A 26,974-nucleotide genomic window follows, 5' to 3' on the forward strand; every position below is an offset into this window, starting at 1 on the left:
ACCTATCACATTGGGGTCTAGATGCTAATGTGTTTTTTTGTGTTATTTAGGTTATATTAGGTAGGCTGGTGGACCACTTGCTATTTATATATATATATATATATATATATATACACACATATATATATACACATATATATATATATATATATATATATATATATATATATATATATATATATTCATTTATTTTCTATTATAGTTATAATTTTATTGAATACCTATTAGCGCACCCATTCATTTTTTGAATCCACTTTGCAGCAGTGGTATCCACTGTTTTTTGGAGGTGCAGCTCATATTTAGTTTAATGTTTTGTTTAATTGCACATTTGGAGCAAGATACATTTTTTCTTTTTAGTATCCTACATACTCTCTGATTCAAAAAATCTGTTTAACCACTTATCTACCAGCCGCCGTCAATTGACAGTGTCATAGTAGCTCTGACAGGACGTCATATGACGTCCTCGTCTTTTAAAGCCGCTAGGGGCATGCACCGCCGGCGTCGCGTGCACTCACCCGCTGCGTTACTGGGAACACGATGCATGTGCCCGCGATGGCCGCCGGGCACTCGCGATTGCCCAGTAACTGAGCAGGACCGTGGATCTGTAAAAATGTTCACTGTATAAATGTGAATGGTCCCAAAAATGTGTCAAAAGTGTCCGATGAGTCCGCCATAATGTCGCAGTCCCAATAAAAAAATCGCAGATCGCCGCCATTACTAGTAAAAAATAAAAATAAAAATAAATCATAATTATGTCCCCTATTTTGTAGGCGCTATAACTTTTGCACAAACCAGTCACTATATGCTTATTGCGATTTTTTTTTACCAAAAATATGTAGAAGAATACGTATCGGCCTAAACTGAGAATTTTTTATTTATTTTTTAAAAAATGGGATATTTATTATAGCAAAAAGTAAAAAATATAGGGCCAGATTCATAAAAGAGATACGACTGTCGTATCTATGCGCCTGATTCATAGATCTTAGGCTGCAATTCTAGGTCGGCCGCTAGTTGGCGATTCCATTGCGGTCGGCTTAGAATATGCAAATGACTAGTTATGCCGATTCACGAACGTACGCTTTGCCCGTCGCTGTAAATTTACGTTGTTTCCGTAGAGATATGCGGCGTAAAACTAAACCTGCCCTCTAGGTGGTCTAGCCAATGTTAAGTATGGCCGTTGTTCCCGTGTTGAAATTTGAAATTTCACGTCGTTTGCGTAAGTCGTCCGTGAATGGCGCTGGACGCCATTTACGTTAACGTTGAAACCAATGACGTTCTTGCGACGTCATTTAGCGCAATGCACGTCAGAAAAAATTTAAGGGACGGAGCATGCGCAGTACGTTCGGCGCGGGAACGCGCCTAATTTAAATGGTCCCCGCCCCATTTGAATTAGGCGGGCTTGTGCCGGGCGGATTTACGATACGCCGCCGCAACTTTACAGGCAAGTGCTTTGTGAATCAAGCACTTGCCCGTAAAAATTGTGGCGGTGTAACGTAAATGTAATACGTTACGCCGCCGCAGAGTAAGCCGATTCTACGTGAATCTGGCCCATAGTTTTTTTTTTCAAAATTGACGCTCTTTTTTTGTTTATAGCACCAAAAATAAAAATCGCACAAGCGATCAAATACCCCCAAAAGAAAGCTCTATTTGTGGGAAAAAAAGGACGTCAATTTTGTTTGGGAGCCACGTCGCAGGACCGCGCAATTGTGAGTTATAGCGACGCAGTGCCGGAAGCTGAAATTTTGCCTGGGTAGGAAGGGGGTATATGTGCACAGTAAGCAAGTGGTTTAACTTCCCTGGCGGTATGATTCTGTCTGGAATTACGTACCAAAAGCGGTACATTTATTTTGCAAGGGAATTGGCGTTTTATACTGTAGGCCTGTAATTTTTAGAAATAACTCACTTAAATCTGACCAAGCAAGAGTCTTGTAGGCATCCCGGGTATGATTTTTTTTTTTAAAACAAAATTATAAATTATAATATAATAAATAATTATAAATAATTATAACAAATAATAATATAATTATAATAAAAATTATTCAATAATGTAATCAAATCAAAATCACTGAAATTTGCTCAGTTGCAGAATTGTCGCTGTCATTATTTTATTTTTTTTATGACGAATTTCCCCGCAAATCGCTATCGCACATTTCTGCAAGTGATTATAATTTATTATCGCTGTTTTCTAGCTGATCTAAAACCATTTTTGACATAAAGGGACACTTTTGGACAATCTACAGTTTTTAGGCAGAAATTACATTTTTTATTATATAAAAGTACATGCAGGGCACTGGGCAGACCACTAGGGACAAGGGGGGTGTGTATTTTTTACATACAGTACTGTAATCTATAAGATTACAGTATACTGTATGTAAAGTGTTTGTTTACTTTTTTGAATTTGGCGCCGTTCTCCGCCCCCGTGCGTCGTAACGTCGCAGGGAACGGAGATCGGTGGCACAGGAGGACTGTGAATCGAGCGAGGAGGTCCCGCTCGCTCACACAGCGGGTGGCATCGCAGGATCCAGGGACAAGGTGAGTAAACCAAGCCTGTGGATCCAGCGAAAGGTAAGCCCGTCCAGCCCGAGCGTGACTCGGGTTTACCGATCCTAACATGTAAAACCAACCCCGAGTCACGCTCGGGTTTACCGTCAGGGGGGTTAAGGTGCGGTCTATACAGAGCGTCATGGGGTTCACAGACTGCAGTCCGCTGTGGCATAATTCAATGTATGCGGAACCAGTGAACCTGCCATGTGATATGGACACAATAAGGCATCACTCAATTGAGGCAGGTTTTTCAAAATGGATTGCTCCGCACCTTTGGAGGACCCACGGGCTTGCCTTCCATATTCCCCTCCACAATGAACTTTTACTACCTCCAGCTTTGCCATGCCATTCACTCAGGGTGTATCAGCTGGCTAGTCTCAATCCCCCACACCAGTGTTTCAGGTATGTTCAGTTTGTACAAGACACCAAGGTGTCTATTCCTAATCGCTATGGAATTCTATTGCTGTCCTGCCTAGAAGGTTGAAATGCAAAATGTTGTAATGCCAAAGAGAAATGGGAGCAAAATGTGGGTCCGATAGATGATGAGCTTTGGGATAATGTCCTTGAGTCAATGTTACATAGCTCACTGAACACAGCACAAAGATTCCCCCAACTGTATATTATGCTTTGTGCACATTATACTCTTCTAAAACTACATTGCATGGATATCCTACGAACTCCCCTGTGCACTAAGTGCACCACTATGAATGGGGATCTTATACATCTTCTATAGCGCTGCCCCAAATTACATTGTTACCGGGAAGCAGTGATCAGTAGTTTTAACTCAGTTTTTCACGTTACAATACCACCTGAGCCCATCAGATGTATACTGGTGATTCTGGACTTAAAAAAATAAAAGCAAACTTAAAAAAATAGCTATTAACAGAGCTATGTTTCAGGCCTGTATGATTCTTCTGTTACAATGCAAGAGTGATAAAGCCCCTATTCATAAAAAATGGGTCTTGAGTATGGGATATACTTTTATACACAGGATCGTAATTTCCGACAAAAAAAGTTCGATATGAGCTTTTGGTCGGAAATTCCGACTGCGTGTAGTCCCCATCGGATATTTTCTGTAGGAATTTCCGACAGCAAAAATGTAATCGCTGGTTCTCAAATTTTCCGGAAATTCCAATCGTCTGTATGCAATTCCGACGCTCAAAAATCCAATGCATGCTCGGAATCAATTTGACGCATGCTCGGAATCATAGAACTTTTTCTCGGCTTGTCGTAGTGTTGTACGTTACCGCGTTCTTGATGGTCGGAATTTCCAAAAACATTTGTGTGACCGTGTGTATGCAACACAAGTTTGAGCCAAAATTCAGTCAAAAAAAAAAAATCCACGATCTAAAAATTCCGATCGTGTGTACGCGGCATAGACTTGAAAAATGTATATTCCAGCATCATGGCTGTCTGCACCGATTTAATAAGTTGTGGGGTGTCTGGCCAACAGGTCTTACATCTGTGGATTTAGTACTGGATAGAATATTGTGTTGATCTTTATCAGATAGCACTCATGGGCGTTGTTAGAGCTATTCCCCTGTGTTTCTTAATGAATCTGGGAAAACTCCTCTATTTCTAGCATCAAGTTAGATGACTCTGTAATGTCTTTCTGTATATGCCTTGTGAGTGTCCACTGTTCTTTGATTATGGTGTGCTGTATATGGCACGTACAAACAAAAGACTTGGGGGGGCACACCCTAAAAATGTGTTTATATTCAAGATGGAGCTGCTATAAGACCGCAAACAGAACAAAATAGATTACAGCGCACACAATTAAAAAATGAAATTTAAATCCTACCGGGCTATTTAAAACACCTGAACATATTCTAAAATATGCGGTCCCTTGGGCTGGAGCACCCCATCCTCCTTTATTACCTCTGATTAGTGTCCACGTTTGTTATAGGTGGAGTCCTTATAGATCTCCCACAAAGAGGAGTTTGCCTCCCATAGTTGAGATGCAGGATCTTTCATTCTATGAATAGTGTAGTACCCACTGATAATGGGGTACTTTAAACCAGTAGTGGGTTTAGCACTATATGGCCATATGGTGTAACCAAATCCCCATATTTGTGAACATGTTCAGGTGTTTAAAATTGCCTTTAAGGAATAAAATGTAATTTTTGTGTGCGCTGTAATCTATTTTGTTTTGTATATTGCATATAGACGCTCTGAATTTTCTTTATTGTCGTGTATTTTGGATGTGTATGTTATGTTTGCCTGTTTAAGTTTAATAAACTTAATCGCGTGATCGTGTGCAAAGGTGAACGCATACGTAGATTGTGCACACATATGTAAACGGTGTTCACACCACACATGTGAGGCATCGTTGCAAATGTTATAGCAAGAGCAATAATTCTAGCAATAGGTGGGGGGGGGGTCTCAGAACACAATAGCTCAGCAGGGCAGATTGTTATACTAACCTTGCATGGTGATCGCTATACTAACCTTGCATGGTTAGTACAGTGGCTCCGACCAGGTTGGACAGTTTTGAGCAGGAAGAAAGGGATATTTTTATTTGTTCCTGGTAGCCATCAGAGAGTCAAGTAAGTAAAGAAAAATAAGTATAAGCAGCAGTTAGAGCCACCATTAACCACTTGCTGACCGCTGCACTAATATTTATGTCGGCAGAATGGAACGGACAGTCAAATGGACGTACATGTATATCCCTTTAAATTTGCCGCCATGTGGGCGCGCATGCACCCCTACCGCAAGCTCTGTGACCGTGCCCGAGAAACCCGCAGACTCTATGTCCTCTCCCTGTTTTACCTTGTGACAGGACACTAATCTTCTGCTCCATGTGTCGTGTCACATGTAGCCCAGCCCCCACACAGTTAGAATCACTCCCTAGGACACACTTAACCCCTTCCTCGCCCCCTAGTGGTTAACCCCTTCCCTGTCAGTGTCATTTACAGAGTAATCAGTTCATTTTTATAGCACTGATCGCTGTATAAATGTGAATAGTCCCAAAATAGTGTCAAAAGAGTCCAATGGGTCCGCCATGATGTCTCAGTCACGATAAAAATCGCAGAATGCCGCCATTTCTAATAAAAAATGCCATAAAACGATTATTTCAAAATTGTCGCTCTATTTTTTTTTTATAGCGCAAAGAATTAAAACCGCAGAGGTGATCAAATACCACCAAAAGAAAGCTCTATTTGTGGGAAATAAAGGACATTAATTTTTTTTGGAAGTCACGTCGCACGACCACGCATTTGTCAGTTAAAGCGACGCAGTGCCGAATCGCAAAAAGTGGCACGCTCATTTGGCAGCCAAATCCTCCGGGGCTGAAGAGGTTAAAGAAAAACCTGTTGCTCTGCCTTACATTAAGGAATGTGTGTTTTCTATTTTGTAGATAAGCATAGATATTTAAAAAAAATATGGCAAACCTCCTAATCATCATAATCATCAAAAGAAATCATTATTATAAATTGCCTAAATATTTCACTAATCAGACAGCTGCTACAGTCCTCAGCTACAAACCAAATGCATGTATATGTCAAAGCATTACTTATCTTGGCAAATTAAATGGCCAGTAAATGATCTGTAACATCCCTATTTGCTTTTTTGCTTTACTTTAAAGCAGTTGACCTTTATAATGTTGAGATAACCAAATTCATTTACATTAATGCAAATTGCCTAATTTGTAACTTCACAGTAACTTTGCTTGATTCAAAGATTACACTTTGTGATAAATTGTTTGCAACTGTGAAGTCAGCTAGCATTTTGTAATGAGAAACATTAAAGACACAATGCACAAATATATCTGAGAGAAACACAACACTGTCTCCAAGGTGCCTTTTGACACCTTCTCTATACAGTAAATGCACTGAAGGAAGTGACAATTTACCATTATGTATATTTCATTGGGTTACAGCAAGGCATATTCTAAAATATATTACTATGCTAAATGTGTTAATGTTTATTAAAGGGAATCAATCATGAGCAAATTATGTGAGATGCCATTGGTATGCTAGTTTCCTGGCTTTCCCACTAATGCTTTGGATTTAGTACGGTCTAAGTCACTGGCTTGGAACAAGTAATAAGATGAATTCTCAGGCCTCGTACACACGACCAGTTTCCTCGGCAGAATCCATCAAGAAACTTGGTGGGAGAGTTTTTTTGCCGAGGAAACTGGTAGTGTGTACATTTTTCATCGAGGAAACTGTCGAGGAACTCGTCGAGCCAAAAAGAGAGCAAGTTCTCTATTGAGTCAAATTGGCTCGTCGAGTTCCTCGTCGGGCTGGTTTACGACGAGAAACTCGAGCGTGTGTATGCTAAGGAACCCGCGCTTGCTCATAATAAAGTATGAGACGGGAGTAAAAGTAGCATTTGTAATGGAGAGAACACATTTTTAAAGCTGTAACAGACTGAAAAGTGCAAATAGTCTCTTACCAAACTTTTACTTAACACGCAAACACATGAGATTAGCAAAAGCAACCCCAAGGGTTGTGCAAGTGGAATCGAACTTCCCCTGCCGTCCTATGTGTTGTAGTCACCGCGTTTGAGAACGAGGAGATTTTGTCTTGACTGTGTGTACTCAAAGCAAGCTTGTCGAGTTCCTCGACAAGCCAAACAAGGAACTCGACAAGGAAAATTATGTGTTTCGCCCGACGAGTAACTCGGTCGTGTGTACGAGCCCTCACACTTTTCTAACACACATCTACTGCATGTGTATATTTAAGTCTATGACTTAAATACAATTAAGGTGACACTAACTTCTGATAAAAAAAATCTATCCAAGTATGTAGTTGCAACTCTTTTGCTGAAAAACATGTTTTTCAGTATTTTTTTGTTTACATAGCAAAAAAAAAAAAAACTGTGGTGATTAAATATCACCTAAAGAAAGCTCTAAGTGTGTGAAACAATATATATAAATTTAAATTGTGTATAATGTCACATGACCAAGCACTTGCCAGTTAAAGTAGCACAGTGCTGAATAGCAAAAAACCCTGGTCATAAAGAGGGTAAATCTTTCCGGAGGTAAAGTGGTTATAATAAAACTGTCAAAGCAATGACCTGCTCAAGCACAATCCCTTTTACCTCAGAATGCTTTAATATAATCATGTGTACATGGAACTGGGGTGGCAATAGCACAGGCAACTTAGCTGTGAATGACTACAAGCCTACCTTGTTGAGGGACATATTCTTGTCTCTGTCCCTAGGTGAATTTGGTAGTCTGCTTATCTATGGATTTTCACTGTGAATAATTGGAAGCATAGATATATGTAAAAAAAAAAAAAAAAAAAAAGATGTTCACCGTGCCAGTAAAATCGATTTCCCAAAGTACAGCACAGGACATATGCTTCTTTAAATCTTCTCAATTGAAATATTAGAAGCTACATTCAGGTGATTGGACACTGGCAAAAAAGCTGCTGGGACACCCATATAATTCCTTCCACACCCACCTAGACTCAGTTTTGAAGTAAACAAATACCGAAGCTCTTCAACCCAAATGCAAACAGGGTCAGGGCAATTTGGTTATTTATTATATATATATATATATATATATATATATATATACACACATTAAGGAATAGTGCCCACAGAAAAGTTTGGTATACTTATATACAAACCAACCCTCTGGTCCCAGTTGTGTAGTAAGCAATAGGAAGATCATAATAACAAAGGCCAGAAGTATATGGACAATTTTTACTCCTTTACATAATGGGCAGCTACAGTTGGTTGCACAGCAAATACCACTCACATCGCCACAGTATCAAACAGGATACATCTCAAAACAGCATAGACCAGGAAGACATCAGAGTTGGAGACAGGAACAAGGTCACAGCTCAGTCCCAATATGATGGGTTGTCACTGCCGACTGCAGAACCATTGCAGAGAGAACATCAGTATATTTATTTAACTGGAAAATCTGCCATTCTTTTCTTACTACACACAATTCCAAGAATTTTAGGGCTACCTCAGAGAGAAAAAACTTGCGCTAGTTAGTTAACTGGAGAGACTTCCAGGATTTCAGTATACAACCTGAGTCTATCAGCTGCTGTTGATAATACAAAAAATTATTGTGAACAGAAAACCGCAGATTTGAAGAAAAAACATCCACTCCAAGGACACAAAGTAAAACTAAGCAGGTGGGAGGATTTATAGCTTGTAGGGAACTAGGCTTCGGTTTCTATGTGTCTAGTTTGCATTGCTCCTGTAGGAAGCGGTATAACTTTTGGTTGATTTTTATCCATAAAGCTGTGTCCCTCAACAGACAACAGAGAAAAAAAATTGATAAAAGCCCTAGTGTATGTTTGTGTGAATTTGCAGAAGTTCATATACTAGCTAGCGCACAAGATTCCATGCTTTGTTTTTTGAAATGGAGATTCAAATCGATATATTCTCATATACTGTATATGCTGCCTTTTTTTTATAGCAACTGCTGTTTTGTTTGGCACATTTCATTGCTTAGCAAGCCAGACACATTTGTTTTTTTGTTGTTTTGTTTTATTTTAAAATAAAATGTTTTGATATGCATGTCATATTACACTTCAGAAAAGAAGGCATTAAAGCAGCATTATATGGAGGATCAATGTATATGGAAAACTAAGACTGTATCATATGCATTGACCATTAGGGTAGGATTAGATAGAGGTTCAGGGACTGATTAATCCCTGTTTTTGTTAATTTGATTTAGTAAATCAGCCCCACTAAGCCATTTGTGAAAATATTGTTTATTCAAATGTATACCTATGGGCCTCTTCTGTCACCCATAAAATGTAGCTGAAAACCCCCCAATGCTTTTATTCCTATGTTCCTACAACAAAATGGCCACTGACCCTCCTTCTTTGGGGACCTCAGTGACAATTTTGTTGTAGCCCAAGTCTAGAAAATAGGCCAGAATGAAAGAATGTAAACATGGGGTATTTCATTCAGGTCTCATGGGTTACAGTAAAGACCTACCGGTATGGTTTTTGCATTACACAATATTTTTACAAATGGCACAGTGCATTTAAACTACTATCTAAATGAACAAATTAATGTAAAAGGTGAATCTAGATTTAAAAAAAGAAAAAGAGCAGTAACGTTGTTAACTCTGTGGCTTTGAAGTGCTTGAATTATGAGTTCAGTTGCCACCAGAGTCACTAGTACTTGCAGGGATGTCCTCATATTTGTATGGGTTACTTCCAGTCACTCTAGGTTACCTCATGACTCAAAAATGAAAATGGTCAATTTGAATGATGTGGATGAGGGAAAAGTCTATGTACTTCATGAAGCACAGCAGAATTTGCATGTAAATAAATAAAATCAAACCATGCAGGCTGCAGTGACCAACAGTCATTTGTGATTAAGCACTGCAGAAAATGTTAACCACAACCTTGAAACCTTACAAAATTTGGGATCAGGTACAGCAGGGTGTAGGGGACATTCAGTTTCACGGCAGTGCAATCAAGAAACTGTCAAGTAGCAGCACCCAATTAGGAAAGTCTGTCATTGATATATGCTGTCAGAAGACGAAAACAACAGCAGTTTATTTTTAAATATCAAATACAGAAGTGCTAAATTGACCCTCTTCTATCAGCACAGCTCAGCGCACAGGGGGTTAAAAAATGAGAAATGAACTAGATATAATAAACAATAGTGATAGGAAAAAAACATAGATCACATATGAATAGATAGCAGCCACTTAAGTTGAAACGAATATATGTGAACAATAAATAAAGAGCAAAAAGTCCAATAAATATTGTAGTGGCGCTTTTGTTCTTGATGAAATGAACAAACAAAGATCTCAGAAGTCTTCTTTCTCCTCTTAGAACCTCCTTAAACCGTCATATATAGAGAGATAGGCTCCAATGGGCTCATGCAAACAACATCATCATCTGGGCCTCTTCATCAGCTAAACTACTCTGAGCTACCCAGTAGCTCAGAGTAGTTTAGCTGATGAAGAGGTCGCAATGGAGATGTTGTTTGCATGAGCCCATTGGAGCCTATCTCTCTATATATGGCGGTGTAAGGAGGTTCTGAGAGGAGAAGGAAGACTTCTGAGATCTTAAGGCAATACACACTTATCCTTGGGGTAAGTGCAAATAAGTGTTATAAGGGTGTTATAAGGGTGAACGGTGGTGTGAGAAGAAGACTCTTGTATTGCTGCCACTAATGAACTACACTGTTTGAGCACCTCTCTTTTATGCGCTCAATCCTCTATTTACTCCCTTTATGAAGAGTATTACATAAAGAAGTTTGTTCATTTCATCAAGAACAAAAGCGCCACTACAATATTTATTGGACTTTTTGCTCTTTATTTATTGTTCACATTTATTTTTAAATATGCCAAACTATTTATATTTAAAAGTGGTTACCACAACCAATGTATAGTTTTCTTGGTTTTGTGTTGTCAACTAATCGTGTGCTCTGTATCTAGGATTTGACAGAGAAGATGGTGTATCAGTTCTCAGGAGCTCATATGGCTACTGATCATCACTACCTGGTAAGACATTACCCATAAATAATGCAAGAGCTTTAGCTGTGAACACAGTGGAGATCTGCTTACCTTTGGTTCCATGGAGATGAAGTTATGTGTTCCACGGCTTGACAAAACTGACCTCTTGATAGTTCTACTGTGGTAAAAGTGATAGTAATTCTGGAGAGACCCAATCTGTGGTAAAAAAAAAAACACACAAAGGGGTATTAGGTTTTAAAAACAGCATAGGCCTGGTTTATGGTGTATAAGACTACTTTTATGCACAAATTAAATTGATAAATTATGCATTATCTAGCAGCTAGAACGTTACTTGAGCCACAAAGATCATCTTTCAAAAGAAGGACATGTGATATGAAATGGATGTGGATGTCCTTCAGGCACTAACTGCATAACCAAAGATTATAACTAAGCTTCTATGGCAGCCTGTGTCTACCTTTTTAATGTTTAATTTATATGCAGAGTTTTATATCAACGCACGTCCACAGTGACACATAACAAACTGCTTAAAAAAATGCCAAATGACTAGTGCTATTAAAAAGCATTCTGTCGAGTTTGCCAAAGGAAATATACCGTTAAATGGACAATGATAATATTTGGATCGTTAATTTAAAGGACCCATAGGAGTTATGAAATTAGGAGAACTACCAAAAAATGTAGGGAAGTAGAATAAATTACAGATAAAGATAAGTGCATAATGGTTATTAAATTAATTGCATGATAGAACATTATTTCTAGAAAACATACATTTGGTCTTGTTTTTTTTTTTTTTTTTTTTGCACTTTAAAACCGCTTTACATACAAATTAATCTTAAAAATTCCTTTAATTTTCAGATAGTAGAGAAGGGATACTGCTATCCGTGGCTTCATCCTTACCCGTTGTCCCAATAAAAACTGTTTTACTGGGCAGAAAGTGAGGGAAAATCCTCAAGAGGGACACAGAGAGCAAAAAAAAAAACCTTGCTTCCTGTCTGATGAAACTACTATCACCAGGGCAGTAAATGAGGGGAAATAAAATACCCAGATGGCCAAATGAATGCAGCTAGGGTTCCAAACCCTTGCCATGTTTTTAAAAAAGAAAACGGTTTTGGCTGATCGTACACTTATGCCACGTACACACGATCGGTTCGTCTGATGAAAACAGTCTGATGGACCGTTTTCATCAGACAAACTGATCGTGTGTGGGCCCCATCGTTTTTTTATCCATCTGTGAAAAAACTAGGAACTTGTTTTAAAATTATCTGATGGTTAAAAAACCGATAGAAAAAAACGATCGTCTGTTGATACGTCCATCGGTTAAAAATCCACGCATGCTCAGAATCAAGTCGATGCATGCTCGGAAGCATTGAACTTAATTTTTCTCAGCACGTCGTTGTGTTTTACGTCACCGCGCTCTGAAACTATCGTTTTTTTAACTGATGGTGCATAGGCACGACTGATGAAAGTCAGCTTCATCGGATATCTGATGAAAAAATCCATCAGACCGTTTTCATCAGATGAACCGATCGTGTGTACAGTGCATAACTTAGATAAGACACACATCTTTAGGTTATAAGAAGAAACTGTTTTTTAAGCTTGTTTTATAACAATAAGCTAGCTCAGTCTAATAAGTGATGACCTTCATCCAAATTGGTATAAATGATAGTAGGGAAGGCTGTATTTACATTTTTATTCGTCTTTTGACCCAGTTGTGATCTTTTCCCCCTAATGATTCTATTTGGGTTTGGCACAGGAGCAGAATGGGGAGGAGTTTGCTTAACCTGCCTGGCGGTCTTCCCGAGTCTGACACGGGGTTTGATTTTCCTGCTGCGAGCGGAAACCCCGTGTCAGACTCGGGCTTGCCTCGCTAGATCCACAGGCACAAGTTACTTACCTTGTCCCTGGATCCAGCGATGCCACCGCGCTGTGTGAGCGAGCGGGACCTCGCTCGATTCACACAGTGCCTCCGTGTGACGCCGATCTCTGTTCCCTGCGACGTTACGACGCACGGGGACGGAGAACGGCGCCAAATTCAAAAAAGTAAACAAACACCTTACATACAGTATACTGTAATCTTATAGATTACAGTACTGTATGTAAAAAAAACACACACCCCTTGTCCCTAGTGGTCTGTCCTGTGTCATGCATGTCATTTTATATAATAAAAACGTTTCTTTCTCCCTGCAAACTGTAGATTGTCCATAGCAACCAAAAGTGTTCCTTTATGTCAAAAATAGTTTTAGATCAGCTAAAAAACAGCGATAATAAATTATAATCACTTGCAGAAATGTGCGATAGCGATTTGTGGGGAAATTCGTCATAAAAAAAAAAAAATAATGACAGCAACAATTCTGCAACTGAGCAAATTTCAGTGATTTTGATTTGATTACATTATTGAATAATTTTTATTATAATTATATTATTATTTGTTATAATTATTTATAATTATTTATTATATTATAATTTATAATTTTGTTTTTAAAAAAATGTCATACCTGGGATGCCTATTAGAATCTTGTTTGGTCAGATTTAAGTGAGTTATTTCTAAAAATTACAGACCTACAATATAAAACGCCAAATTTCCTTGCAAATAATGGTACCGCTTTTAGCATGTTTTTTCTGACAGAATCATACTGCCAGGGAGGTTAAGGAATTCCAAGGAACTGCACCTAAATGTCAGGGCTGCAACTGACTTTAGTAAACTGAAACTGGACAGGCTGCACTATGCATACTATCATTACACTTTGTATGGCTAATTGAATAACTCCATTTATTGTGTTTCATTTAATTAAAAAAACTTAAAAAAAAAGGTTTTCCTACTTAAAATTTTGATTTATCAAATGTTCTTTCTTATAATTAAACTTGAAACTCTTTATAATTAAAAGATAAAAGTTATATATTCTGCAGAATATAATGTATTCTGCTATATCCTCACTGCAGATTCTTACTGCATGTCAATGATTGGGCAAAGAAATTTCTTTCTTCTTTAATTTTGACTTAATCAAAACAAAAACCAAACTGGTATGCCACAATCAGTAGATTGTTTTGATGAGCAAACTGTATTGCTGTAAAAGGACACAGTGAGTGTTATTTAACCACTTCCTTACCGCGTCATTGTGAAATGACGGCGGCAGGAACCCCTCCTCGATCCAGGAGGACGTCATATGACGTCCTGGGCTTTCCGGGTGGATATCTGAATGATGCCTGCAGCTAGAGGCATCATTCAGATATCCTTCTCTCCTGCCGGCGATTCTGCACAACGTAAGAACGATCATAGCGGCGATTCCGCCGCTAGATCGTTCTTACAGGCGGCGGGAGGGGACATCCCCCCCCTCCCGTCGCCATCCGGTGCTTCTCCGGGCTCTCCCGTGCCATCGGGGGCCCGGAGAACGAATCGTCCGGCGCTGGCAGGAAGCATAGAGATGACTGGTGACCAGATGGTCACCAGTCATCTCTATGACCGTCGGAGGACCCGGGCGCGATGTGATGACGTCACGCTCCGGGTCCCTGTAAGTAAACAAAGCCGCAATTGCTAAGCAACCGTAAGCATGAGATCGGTGAATTTTTTTTCACCGATTTCATGCTTTCCAGCCTGGAGGAGAGATGTGCGGTCTTATTGACCCCGCATCTCTCCATAAAGAGGACCTGTCACACACATTCCTATTACAAGGGATGTTTACATTCCTTGTAATAGGAATAAAAGTGATAATAAAAAAAATAAAATAAAAAAAAAAGTGTAAAAAAATAAATAAATATGTAAAAAAAAAAAAAAGAAATAAAACAATATTTTTTTTAACGCCCCTGTCCCCAGTAGCTCGCGCGCAGAAGCGAACGCACACGCAAGTCCCGCCGACATATGTAAACGCCGTTAAAACCACATATGTGAGGTATCGCCGCATGCGTTAGAGTGCCAGCAACAATTCTAGCACTAGATCTCCTCTGTAAATCTAAACTGGTAACCTGTAAAAAATTTCAAAGCGTTGCCTATGGAGATTTTTAAGTACCGAAGTTTGGCGCCATTCCATGAGTGTGCGCAATTTTAAAGCGTGACATGTTAGGTATCTATTTACTCGGTGTAACATCATCTTTCATATTTTACAAAAAAATTGGGCTAACTTTACTGTTTTGTTATTTTTTTAATTCATGAAACAATTTTTTTCCCAAAAAAAGGTGTTTGAAAAATTATTGCGCAAATGGCGTGCAAGATAAAACTTTCAATGACCGTCGTTTTATTCCCTAGGGTGTCTGCTAAAAAAAACATATATAAAGTTTGGGGGTTCTGTGTAATTTTCTAGCAAAAAAAATATGATTTGTACATGTAGGAAAGAAGTGCCAGAATAGGCCTGGTATGGATGTGTGTATAACTGCCCTGTATGGAAGTGGTTAAGAAAGGCAAATCCACTTTGCACTACAAGTGCACTTGAAAGTGCAGTCGCTGTAAATCTGAGGGGTAGATCTGAAATGAGGGGAAGCTCTGCTGATTTCATCATCCAATCATGTGCAAGCTAAAATGCTGTTTTTTATTTTCCTTGCATGACCCCCTCGGATCTACAGCGACTGCACTTCCTAGTGCACTTGCAGTGCAAAGTGTTTTTTCCTTTAGTAAATAACCCCCAGTGTATACAAAGCTATTCAATTAGTACTGATACAATAACATACATACTGTACATATGGGTGCGTGCGTCATCTTGTTCTCCTTCATTGTCTTATAACATATGCATTAGAAAATGTTAATTGTGTGTGTGTAACAGCAACACCTAAATGTCCAAAAACACAGCCAATACATTTGAACTGTTTTGGTGGAGTTAAAGAATGGTATAATCTTCATCAGTTCTATACTGCTGTCAGTGATGAATGTTGGAGATTGCTGCTCACTTCTATTTTTACTTGTGAAAATGTTGTCACTGGGAAAGGAAGTGAGGCGATTACACGCCACAGCTCCTTACTTTCTTTAGCAGTGCCAAAGAAAAAAAGAAAAACTTGCAGATGATCTGACATTTCCTCGTCTTTATTCTAAAAAAAAATAAAGTTTTAGCTGGAGCTTATTTTAAGTTCATTTTATCAAACTGGACATTGTAATGACAACTTCTGACCTAGTATACGAATACTTGTGCATGTTAATTCAGAGATATTCTTTCATATAGTCTATAAAATTGCATTAGAATAATTTACATTAAATGAATACGCTAGCCAAAAAAAAAAAAAAACAGGATGATTTTGAGAAGCTGTTGAATTTGTTTGTTTGCAACAGATGAGCAGCAAAGTTGTACAACAGTAATTACTTATTTTTGGTTAAATTAACACGTTTTTTTTTTTCATACATCCAATTACAGTATATGTTCTTTCAATTCCTCTACACATGCTTTTATGGTTTTTTTTTTTTTAAGCAGAATGCCAGCCAAACATAAGATAAAAATAAATAGCCCATCAAAGCTATGTTTGTGGCTAGGGGGTGATAAAAACATGCTGTGGTGTACACGGGGGATGCACAAATTATCCCCAGTGGTTTCAGATTATTGGGGGGCTCTAACATTCAGTAAAGAGGTGACATAATGCCTCCTCACCACCTGTTAAACACCCTATGAAAAGCGTTCCACTGTGGATCACACTTCAGATGGCTAAGGCTAGTGTAAACTAGATCAAAGAAAATTAAAGAGATCAACATTCAACTTCAATCAAGAGCTGTCTCCAGCAGTACTTCATTTACACCACTAGATGTCCTCAGACTGACATTCAGCATCATTCAACTGACTTCTCGAAGCCTAGCCTGTCCCTGACCCACTGGTCAATGAAATGGAAGCAGAATAGTAACCAGTATGCTCCTTGTCAATGCAACAGATTTGGCTTTTTAAACTGTTTCTTCTCACACTCCAACCCTGCTGCACAGGAGTTCCAAGGGGCTAATGCCAGGTTATATTCAGGTACTTGCGCTGCTTCCATTAAAAAAAATATGTGTAATAATATATCAATAAATACAGAGCTCCATTAATTTGTGTCATTTATATCTATCAGCTTTTAACTTCCTTAGAAAATAGTAAGGCCCTGTACACACGGTCGGTTTGGTCCGATGAGAATGAACCGAAGTTCATTTTCATCGGACCAAACCGACCATGTGTATAGGCTATTGGTCTGGTTTCCTTCGGTCCAGAATTTCTAAACATGCTTCAAAACCGAACCGATGGACAGCTGCCCCATCGGACCAAACCGATGGTTAGTACAGAAAAGCATCGGTTCAAAACCTGCGCATGCTCACAATCAAGTCAACGCATGCTTGGAAACATTGAACTTCGTTTTATCCAGCACGTCGTGTGTTTGACGTCACCGCGTTCTGACCCGATCGGATTTTGGACTGATGGTGTGTACACACATCAGGCCGTACGGCCACTTCAGCGGTGAACCAATGAAAACGGTCTGACGGGCCAGTCTTATCGGTTTGGTCCGACCGTGTGTATGGGGCCTTACTGTGCCATGAAATCTTCTGTTTGTACATACTGTGCAATGCCCTTCCATGTGCATCTTACTTCAAAAGCTATTTCTATATTTTGGCGAGGCAGTGCGGCTTCCACACGTATTTGCAAATGTGTGCAACTAAAACCCTTGTTTTTAATGTAAATTGTTAGACACATTTTTTTTCTTGCAGGTTAGCTGGTAAGTGTGCTGGGAAATCCTCTGTTTGTTTGTACCATGCAATGCCCTTCCATTTGCACCTTACTTCAAAAGCTAGTTATAATTTGGGGTGGGTGCCATTGTTGTATTCTTTAGAAAATCACCATGACAAGTTTCCCTGCTGTTACCTTTCATTCTCATGAAAGGTGTGTTTCACTGGATTCTGCACCACACATGCAGCCAGCAGGAATTCTTGGAAGGGCCAAATAAAGGAATCAACATTCAAACTTTTTCATGCCTTCTGATGCAACACGGCATGAGGTTTCCTTTACAGAAAGAGCTGTACTGTATCTTTTTCTAAGAGTACACTTGGGTTATACTGTATACACATTTACATAACTAAAGTGCATAGTAGTAATAAAGCAACTAATTTTTTCATAAAACTCTGCCCCATATCTTGTTGCTGAAAATAAACATATTTTTATGAAACTACTATGGAGATAAATACATTTTTTGAAGTTCAGATAAGTGATGATTTTGCTACATGCCATTCAAGTTATGTTTTACTTATCTGATAAGAAACCTAAAGAATTTACATTGCCTCAAGGAAGTGAATGTTGGCTTTGATCTACCATCATGATGCAAGCTTATTTTTTTTTTAAATAGTTTATGAAATACAATAGAAATAAAATGTTTACGAACATAATTTTAAACTGCTTTTGAGTATTCTGTAAATAACAGTACAATTGAAGTAGTAGTTAGGACTGAAAGACAAACCAAAACAAAAAGGATCCCTTGCTTTAATATTACTTTACTATGTTAAAAAAAAAAAATAATATATATATATATATATATATATATATATATATATATATATATATATATATATATATATATATATATATATATATATATATATATATATATTCTGTATCTAGGGGTGACCATAAATAGAAAGATATTTCTGCAAGGTTGATCTTGCCCTGATACTCTCCCAAACCTAACCATACCTCCCAACAGATTAAGATTGCATGGGACTTTCATGCATTTTGACCATACCCCTGCTGTTCCATGTACAGAGGTTAGCAAAGGTCTGATCTGTACACTGTGCTGACAACTAATTCATATGAAAATTGTGTGTCTGCATATGAATGAATCAACATTTGAATGAGCTGACTGCAATATCTGCATATGAATGAGCTTTAAAAGAACTATGGGAGGGAGGGGTTTGGCACTGGAGGAAGGGGGGGGGGGGCTGTACTGATGGTGATGGAGGAGGTCTGTAGTAGAGTGGGTAATATGAAGTAGTGTAGAAAGTATATTTGTGAAGAAGAGAATTTCTGTACTGGAGGGGTGGAGGGGGGCCTGTACCGACAAGGAGGGAAAGGCTCTGGACTGATAGGCATGAAGAAGGTTTATACTGAAAGAGGAGGTCATCTGTTCTGGTAGGAAAGGGAGGTGCTCCGTACTGGTGGGGAGGGAGGAAATATGTACTGATAGGGAAGTCTGTACTGGAGGGGAGAGGTCTGTACTGGTGGAGAAGGAAGAGATCTGCACTGGAGAAGGGGTCTATACTGGTGGGTAGAGAGAGGGTCTGTACTGGTGGGGGTTATGAACTAGTGAGGTGTCTAAACTGGTGCAGAGTGGCCTGTAATGTGGAGGGGTCTGTACTGAGAAGGTCCTATAAGAGGGTTTGCGCTGTGGGTGTTTTTAGGGCCGTGGTGGGAAATTTTAAACTGGGTGTAAATTTGGGGCTTTGGAGGAAACATCTGTACTGCATGGGATATGGCAGCAATTTATCCTGGAGGGTGTAATTTTTAGTTGTACTCTGTACACTGACCTATGTGTTACACACTGCTGATCCCACTATGTTGGTGTTTATCACTGTATTCTCTGCAAGTGCTGTTAGGTTGCTGCACTATAAATAGATAGCTAAACAAATACATAGAACAGCCGTCACTAAATGGCGGCCCGCGGTCCGAGTCCGGCCCGAGTGACACTTCTGCCCGGACCGCCAGTACAATTACAAAAAAGCAGCGCTGGTTTGCTGGGACCGAGGGTTTCCCCAGCAACCAGTGACGCTGCCAGTGTGCCCCCGCCCCCTGCTCCTCACCGCAGGTCTCGAACGTTTACCAGCGTGTATGGCCGCGAGTAGGGGCGTGACGTCACGTTCCTTCCCCCGCCCCCTGCAGCTCGTGGTCCACTCCTGGCTCTCACGTCACTTGCGTTCCCCGCCCCCTGCTGCTCCTGGTTCCCGGGTCCACTCCTGGCTCTCCTTGCGAGTAGGGGCGTGACATCACGTGTGTGCCCCGCCCCCTGCTACTCGCCCCCGGCTCCTTATCTTGCAGCATCCGCCCCTCCTGCATTCTAGGTATGTGGCATGTTCATAGTTAGTGATCACTATTAATGGACATATTTTTTATTGTCAACACTGCTGGGCATATGTTAAAGGACACGCTGATGGGCACTTTTTTATGTTAAGGGGCACTCTTGATGGGCGCATTTTATTTTAAGGGGCACACTGATGGGCATATTTTGTTAAGAGGCACACTGATGGACACATTTTGTTGTGCCCATCAGAGTGCCCCTTAACATAAAATATGCCCATCAGCGTGCACATTAAAAATATACCCATCAGCGTGCCCCTTAACATAAAAGTTTTGTTGTGCCCATCAGAGTGCCCCTTAACATAAAATTTGCCCATCAGTGTGTCCCTTAATATAAAATGTGCCCATGGGCACATTTTATGTTACGGGCACGCTGTTGGACATATTTTATGTTAAGTGGCACACTGATGGGCAAATTTTATGTTAAGGATCACATTTTGTTGTGCCCATCAGGGTGCCCCTTAGCATAAAATGTGCCCATCAACGTGACCCTTATTTTATGTTAAGGGGCACTGTTATAGGGACACCTGATGTAAAGGGGCGCTGTGATGGGGACACCTGATTTAAAGGGGCACTGTAATGGGGACACCTGATTTAAAGGGGCACTGTAATGGGGACACCTGATTTAAAGGGGCGCTGTGATGGGGGAAAATGGGGGCTTGAGATTCGGACCTCGGCCCAAAGAAAATTTTAGTGACCGGACCTCCTTGAATTTTAATTCAAGACCCCTGACATAGAAGGTAATGGTCATAAATTATATGTTTCTGTCCTTATTATGACATATGTTCCGGTCGTTATTATGATACCGTAAATCTTCCAGTGCCAGGTGCTGCAGGAATATTTGTAAACTACATCCCTATGGCCATGCGCACCTTCATTGGCCACGTTCACTTTTTGTTGCAGTGTGCTACATGTGCAACATCCTGTTCCTTTCAAAATTGTCCCTCTTTGTCAAGTTCAAAAATTGGGAGGTATGTGTGATACTTTAAGCCTTTTACTTCTGCTTTCAGGCCTATTCATAGGAATCACTAACTGGGGACAGAAAATAACTCCTAGGAATCCAAACAAAGTGCCTGAAGTCAGGAGAATAGTTTGTCATTTTTATATACTGTGACATTAAAAAGGTTAACTTTTTTTCTGGGATAGATATAATGCCTGAGCCTAATGCCGCGTACACACGATCGTTTGTCGGCATTAAAAAAAATGACATTTTCAAAAACGTCATTTAAAATCATCGTGTGTGGGCTTCACATCGTTTTTCGGCTTCTGAAAAACGACAAAAAAAAAAATTCGAACATGTTGCATTTTTTAACGTCGTTTTTAAAATGTCGTTTTTCGGGTTGGAAAAAATGATCGTGTGTGGGCTAAAACGACGTTTTAAACCTGCGCATGCCCAGAAGCGAGTTATGAGACGGGAGCGCTCGTTCTGGTAAAACTACCATTAATAATGGAGTAAGCACATTCATCACGCTGTAACAGACAAAAAAGCGCAAATTGTCTTTTACTAACAAGGAATCAGCTAAAAGCAGCCCAAAGGCGAATAGAACTTCCCCTTCAGAGTGCCGTCGTACGTGTTGTACGTCACCACTCTTTGTTTATCATTTTTCAAAAACGATGGTGTGTGGGCAACATCGTTTTTAATGATGAAGTTGGAAAAACTTCGTTTTTTGGACATGCTGAAAACATTGTTTTTTTTTCATGCCGAAAAACGACCGTGTGTACGCGGCATGAGCGTCTGTTTTCTGAAAATGTACACTTTGAAGGAAATGTCCTAAATCTCAGAACATTATTTAATTGTGCCTGTAAGGTTCTAATGCAGTTCATGGTCCTTTTGTAATCACTAGCTCTACTTACTCATATTTTTGTGAAGTACACAGCAAAACATCATTCCTATAAACTAGACAAAACAGCTATTCCAAGGACTATTTCATAAAGACTTGCCAAGCCTATGTTGGTAAAAACTGGTTTTAGAATGGAGATAAGGGCTGGCAGAGGTGCTAAATGTGTTATGTACATAGGGAACTGTTTGACTAGGAACACATTGGTAATAGCTATTGCTGTAAACTGCTTAAAAATGTCCAATAAAGAATCATACGTGAATCTGTACATTATGCCCAAGTGGACCAGTAGAAATACCACAGAGTAAACTAACCTGCATTTTTCTAAACAGTTGCACATCTTTCAACACATTTTTACTCTTCTGTGTCCCTGGGTAATTTACTCCAATTAAACTTACATCTATTGTAAAATAGCCCACAGCTATTAACAACTATTACCTAAACTATTTTGATAAAACAGTATAATCCTGCCAGGCTTACCTCACTCATGCATATACTGTCATTAGTTATGGTTATTCTTTTTGAATTTTGAAAGTAATGCATCAGATACAGTATGAGTATTAGTTCTTAGTATTTTCTATATATATATATATATATATATATGTGTTACAACATTTTCCAAAATGCTGAAACACATGCTGGAAAATGCATTCTTGCTATAATTGACACCCGTGTAGCTTGAGCATCTGTAACCATAACGACCAAATTGTTTGGTATTTCAACAGCAACATTTTTCAGGGCTATAAATGCATACATAAAGCATGGCATTACTTCATCTGCAATGAAGAATTGTGATTGAAACCAAAATTGGATGATAGGCACCATCATCACTGACTGTGCCCGTATCCTCCTCCAGTCCCCCTCTGTGTCCTCTTCCATGCTCCTCCGGTCACTGTCTGTGCTCTACTATGGACCCCCTCCGTGCTCCGCACCATTTCCACTCTGTGCTCCGCTCCGGTCCCCCTCCGTGCTACTCTGCCCTCTTTGTTCTCCATCTATTAAGATGGAGAGCGGAGAAAGGAGCAGGTAAATCTGCCATTTACCAGTTCCTTCCTTTTCCGAATGAAAAGAGTCAGTGATCACTGACTGTTCATTCATAACTGAGCATTGTAAACTGCATTTCTAAAAATAAAATAAAGAATTGTAATAAATATTTTAAAGGTTAAATTGTCAAAATAATAATAATAATAATAATAATAATAATAATAATAATAATAATAAACACACTGATATCGCCCACTGCCCCCCCCCAAAAAAAAAAAATTTAATAAATAAAGCATTGTAAAAAAAAATGTAAAAAAATAGTAAAAAATGCAATTGTAATTTAAAAAAAATAAAATAAAAAAAACTACTGACACAGTCCATGCGTCATCAGTGCTGCATATTAGTGACACTGTCACATGACATAAAAAGTATCGGTAATCGGTATCGGCAAGAAAAAAAAAGTATTGGTACTTGTACTCTTAAAAAAGTGGTATTGGTGCAATCCTAGTTGTATACACCTGTTTGTTCTCTCTAGCTTTAGTAAATCAACCCCTCTGTGTCCCATGATGTACTGGAAAAAAAGGATTTTACATATAAATAAAAAATGAGCGAGTTGTTAGTGTGGTATTGAATCATTATCATGCTAAAAGAGCCAGTTTACATACCGGTAGTTACATAGTTAAGTGGTTGTAAACCCTCAGGGACAAGTTACACCTACAGGTAAGCCTAGATTAAGGCTTACCTGTAGGTCCTTGCAATATCTCCGGGTTTACTTCCTCTTTAGTCAGGTTGAAAAAAGACACAAGTCCATCCAAAAAAAAACATACACCCACATTTGATCCAGAGGAAGGCAAAAAAAACAGCAAAGCATGCTCCAATTTGCTACAGCAGGGGGAAAAATTCCTTTCTGATCTCCCAAGAGGCACATGGATTTTCGTATTTACGTATTTGTAGATTAAATCTTTTTTCTTCTAGACGTAAAGAGTGCCCCCAGGTCCTCTGTGATGTCCTTAAAGTGAATAACTCAACACCAAGTTCACAATATGGACCACTTATGTATTTGTACATGTTGATCATATCCCCCTATTCTCTTCTTCTCAAGAGGGAATAGATTCAGTTCCTCTAATCTTTCCTCATAGCTGAGCTTCTCCATACTTCTTAACAGTTTTGGTTTTTGTTGCCCTTCTCTGCACTTTTTCCAGTTACCCGATATCCTTTTTGAGAACTGGTGCCAAAAACTGAACTGCATATTCTAGATGAGGTCTTACTAATGATTTGTACAGGGGCAAATACCTCTCTTAATACAAGAAAAGACTTTGCTCGCTTTAGAAACTGCAGCTTGGCATTGCATGCTATTATTGAGCTTATGTTATACCAAAACTCCTAGATCCTTCTCCACCATTGAATCCCCAAGTTGCACTCTCCCTAGTATGTATGATGCATGATTATTCTTAGCCCCCAAGTGCATAACTTTACATTTATCAACATTAAACCTCATGTGCCACTTAGTTGCCCAATTAAACAGTGCATTGAGGTTGGCTTGTAAATTGGAGACATCCTGTCAGGACGTTATTCCACTGCATAGCTTGGTGTCATCTGCAAAGAGATACATTTTACTATTAATCCCAAACCCTATATCATTTATAAAGATATTAAAAATTAAGGGTCCAGCACTGAACCCAGTCATTAACCACTACTCTCTGAATTCTGACAAAGGGTATCACATTCTCATAAACCACACTTTGATATAATGTAAAATTCATAACTGACTTGATGACCAACAGCTGTCCAGGCCCTGAACCAATAAAGCAACTTCAAACAATAACACTTCCACGACCATTCTTCGGGTGGCTCTCTGGGCAGGGCATTGTAATGCTAGTTTCCGCTAGCGGGTGTCTCCCAGCAGCCAGCAGACGCCAGCAATCAGTTTACACCTGATGCTGGCTGCTGGGTGGGTATTTGGTTCCTCCCCTACTAAGTGCCTCTCACTCCAGTGTTTTGCTACTGCCAAATTCTGTTTGCCTAGATCCTGTTCTTGCTTCCTGTCCCCCATACCCTGCTGCCTTGTACCTGTTCCCCCTTGTTCCTGATCCCAGTTTGGTTTCCCCCTTCCCATCTGCTCCCTGCACCTCCAGTTTCCCCCCTGATTTTCAGTGTTTCCTGTTTTGTATATATTGTATATAGCTAGGTATAAGATAGGCTTCGGTTTGTTAGTTATTAGTGAGGTATTCTGTCACTGAGTTTTTTTGGTTCACTTATATTTTCAGGTTTTCTGGTGTCTGGAAGGATTTTGTTTCACTGTAAATAAATCTCACTTAAAGCATACACAGTCTGGTCCCAGATTCCTGTGTGTAGCCATGCAGATCTGGCCATCTCTGCTGATGATTTTTAACAGTTATGCCGCGTACACGCGATAATTTTTCGGCATGAAAAAAACGTTTTTCTAACTTCATCATTAAAACGACGTTGCCCACACAACATCGTTTTAAAAAAATGCTCTAGCAAAGTGCGGTGACGTACAACACGTACGACGGCACTATAAAGGGGAAGTTCCATTCGCCTTTGGGCTGCTTTAGCTGATTCCGTGTTAGTAAAAGACGATTCGTGCTTTTCTGTCTGTTACAGCGTGATGAATGTGCTTACTCCATTATGAACGGTAGTTTTACCAGAACGAGCGATCCCCTCTCATAACTTGCTTCTAAGCATGCGCGGGTTTTTAACGTCATTTTAGCCAACACACAATCATTTTTTACAACCTAAAAAACTTCATAGTTTAAAACGACGTTAAAAAATGCAGCATGTTCAAAAAAAAAATTGTCGTTTTTCAGAACCTGAAAAATGATGTGAAGCCCACACACGATCATTTTAAATGGAATTTTAAAAAAACGTTTTTTTCATGCTGAAAAATTATTGTGTGTAAGCGGCATTATACTCTGAAATTCTTTTTGAACAGAAAATGCTTTTTCCTGGCACACCTCCCATGTAGGTTACATGGGTACAATCTCCTTTTTACTGTATGTAGATGTATGTACTTTGACACCAACTGTTACACGAGTTATCTGCAGATACCACAATTATATTTTGGTGTTCTTAGAGACTTCTTTTAGCATTAAATGCTGGGATGGCCAGTCCAGGACAAATTTAGCAGTCATTTTTAAATCTATAGCACATGGGTGCTCAACCTGTGGCTCTCCAGCTGTTGCAAAACTACAATTCCCATAATGCCTCAGCCTTTGGGAGACATGCTTGTACCTGTCAGCGGCTTGCAATGCCTCATGGGAATTGTAGTTCCGCAACAGCTGGAGAGCCACAGGTTGAGCACCCATGCTATAGCACTTCACATATTATTTTCCTTACAATGGAATGATTAATTTAAAATATTTTAGCGATCTTTTTTAATCCCTTGCTCGACTGATAGGCATCCACAACCTTCTTTCTGAGTGTCTTAGACAACGGTTTTGCGCTTGATGACATCACACATACCTAAATAGTAAAGAGAACACCAGACCTGAGATGCCTGAGGTTTAATTAAGACAGGTTCTACCTGTATACTCTACAAGAAGGTTTTAATCATCGGCACCTAATCTGGATAACCAGTTTCAAATTTTTATGGACTTGACAATGCAGTAAATACTATGGTGTACTTACTTTTTTCATGCTATAAATCTGCATTTTCTTTCATTTAGATTCACAATCATGTGAATAAGTAAATACACCCCATTGAAATAGTTCACTATATTTGAACAGGCAAACATTAGCTCTTTAGCTTCAGTCAAACAGTGTCCACAGGTAAAGGTGCTATATGTGAACAATTTACACATAGAATTGGCATAGTGTATTCATTCTCATAAGAGAATATTATGCGCTCTACATTCATGCTAATGATTTGGCTAAATAATTTAATATTATTTAAAATTGGTGAGGTGAAACAGGTGTTGAGGCATGATGTTTCAACTCAAACAGCCAATATTTAAGCAAATAGATGGTTGCTTCACCAAACGTAAACATGATGCCTTTAGTATAGCACCATCCAGTGTGGATGATTGACATCTGTAGGTGAATGTCACATAGGAGTTGACAACGCTTGGAGATGTCTGCAAAACAGAGAAACATTATTCTCTGCACTCCTCTGTCCTGATCCATCAGAAGTGATTATTTTGTGTGAAGAATAATATGATATGCTGAATTTCAAACAGAAGGATACCACTTAT

General features: G+C 39.3%; 1 protein-coding gene across 3 annotated transcripts in view; it reads right to left on the reverse strand.

Moving 5' to 3' along the window:
• Positions 1-26,974, reverse strand: part of PCSK5 (proprotein convertase subtilisin/kexin type 5) — a 508,063-nt gene that overhangs the window by 438,583 nt on the left and 42,506 nt on the right. For all 3 annotated transcript variants that reach the window (XM_040356083.1, XM_040356101.1, XM_040356092.1), the window contains exon 2: positions 11,042-11,146. In XM_040356083.1, coding sequence (XP_040212017.1) covers positions 11,042-11,146 — 105 coding nt within the window. The remainder of the gene's footprint in view (positions 1-11,041; positions 11,147-26,974) is intronic.

This window comes from Rana temporaria, chromosome 1 (assembly GCF_905171775.1).
Source record: "Rana temporaria chromosome 1, aRanTem1.1, whole genome shotgun sequence".
NCBI classification, from domain to species: domain Eukaryota; kingdom Metazoa; phylum Chordata; class Amphibia; order Anura; family Ranidae; genus Rana; species Rana temporaria.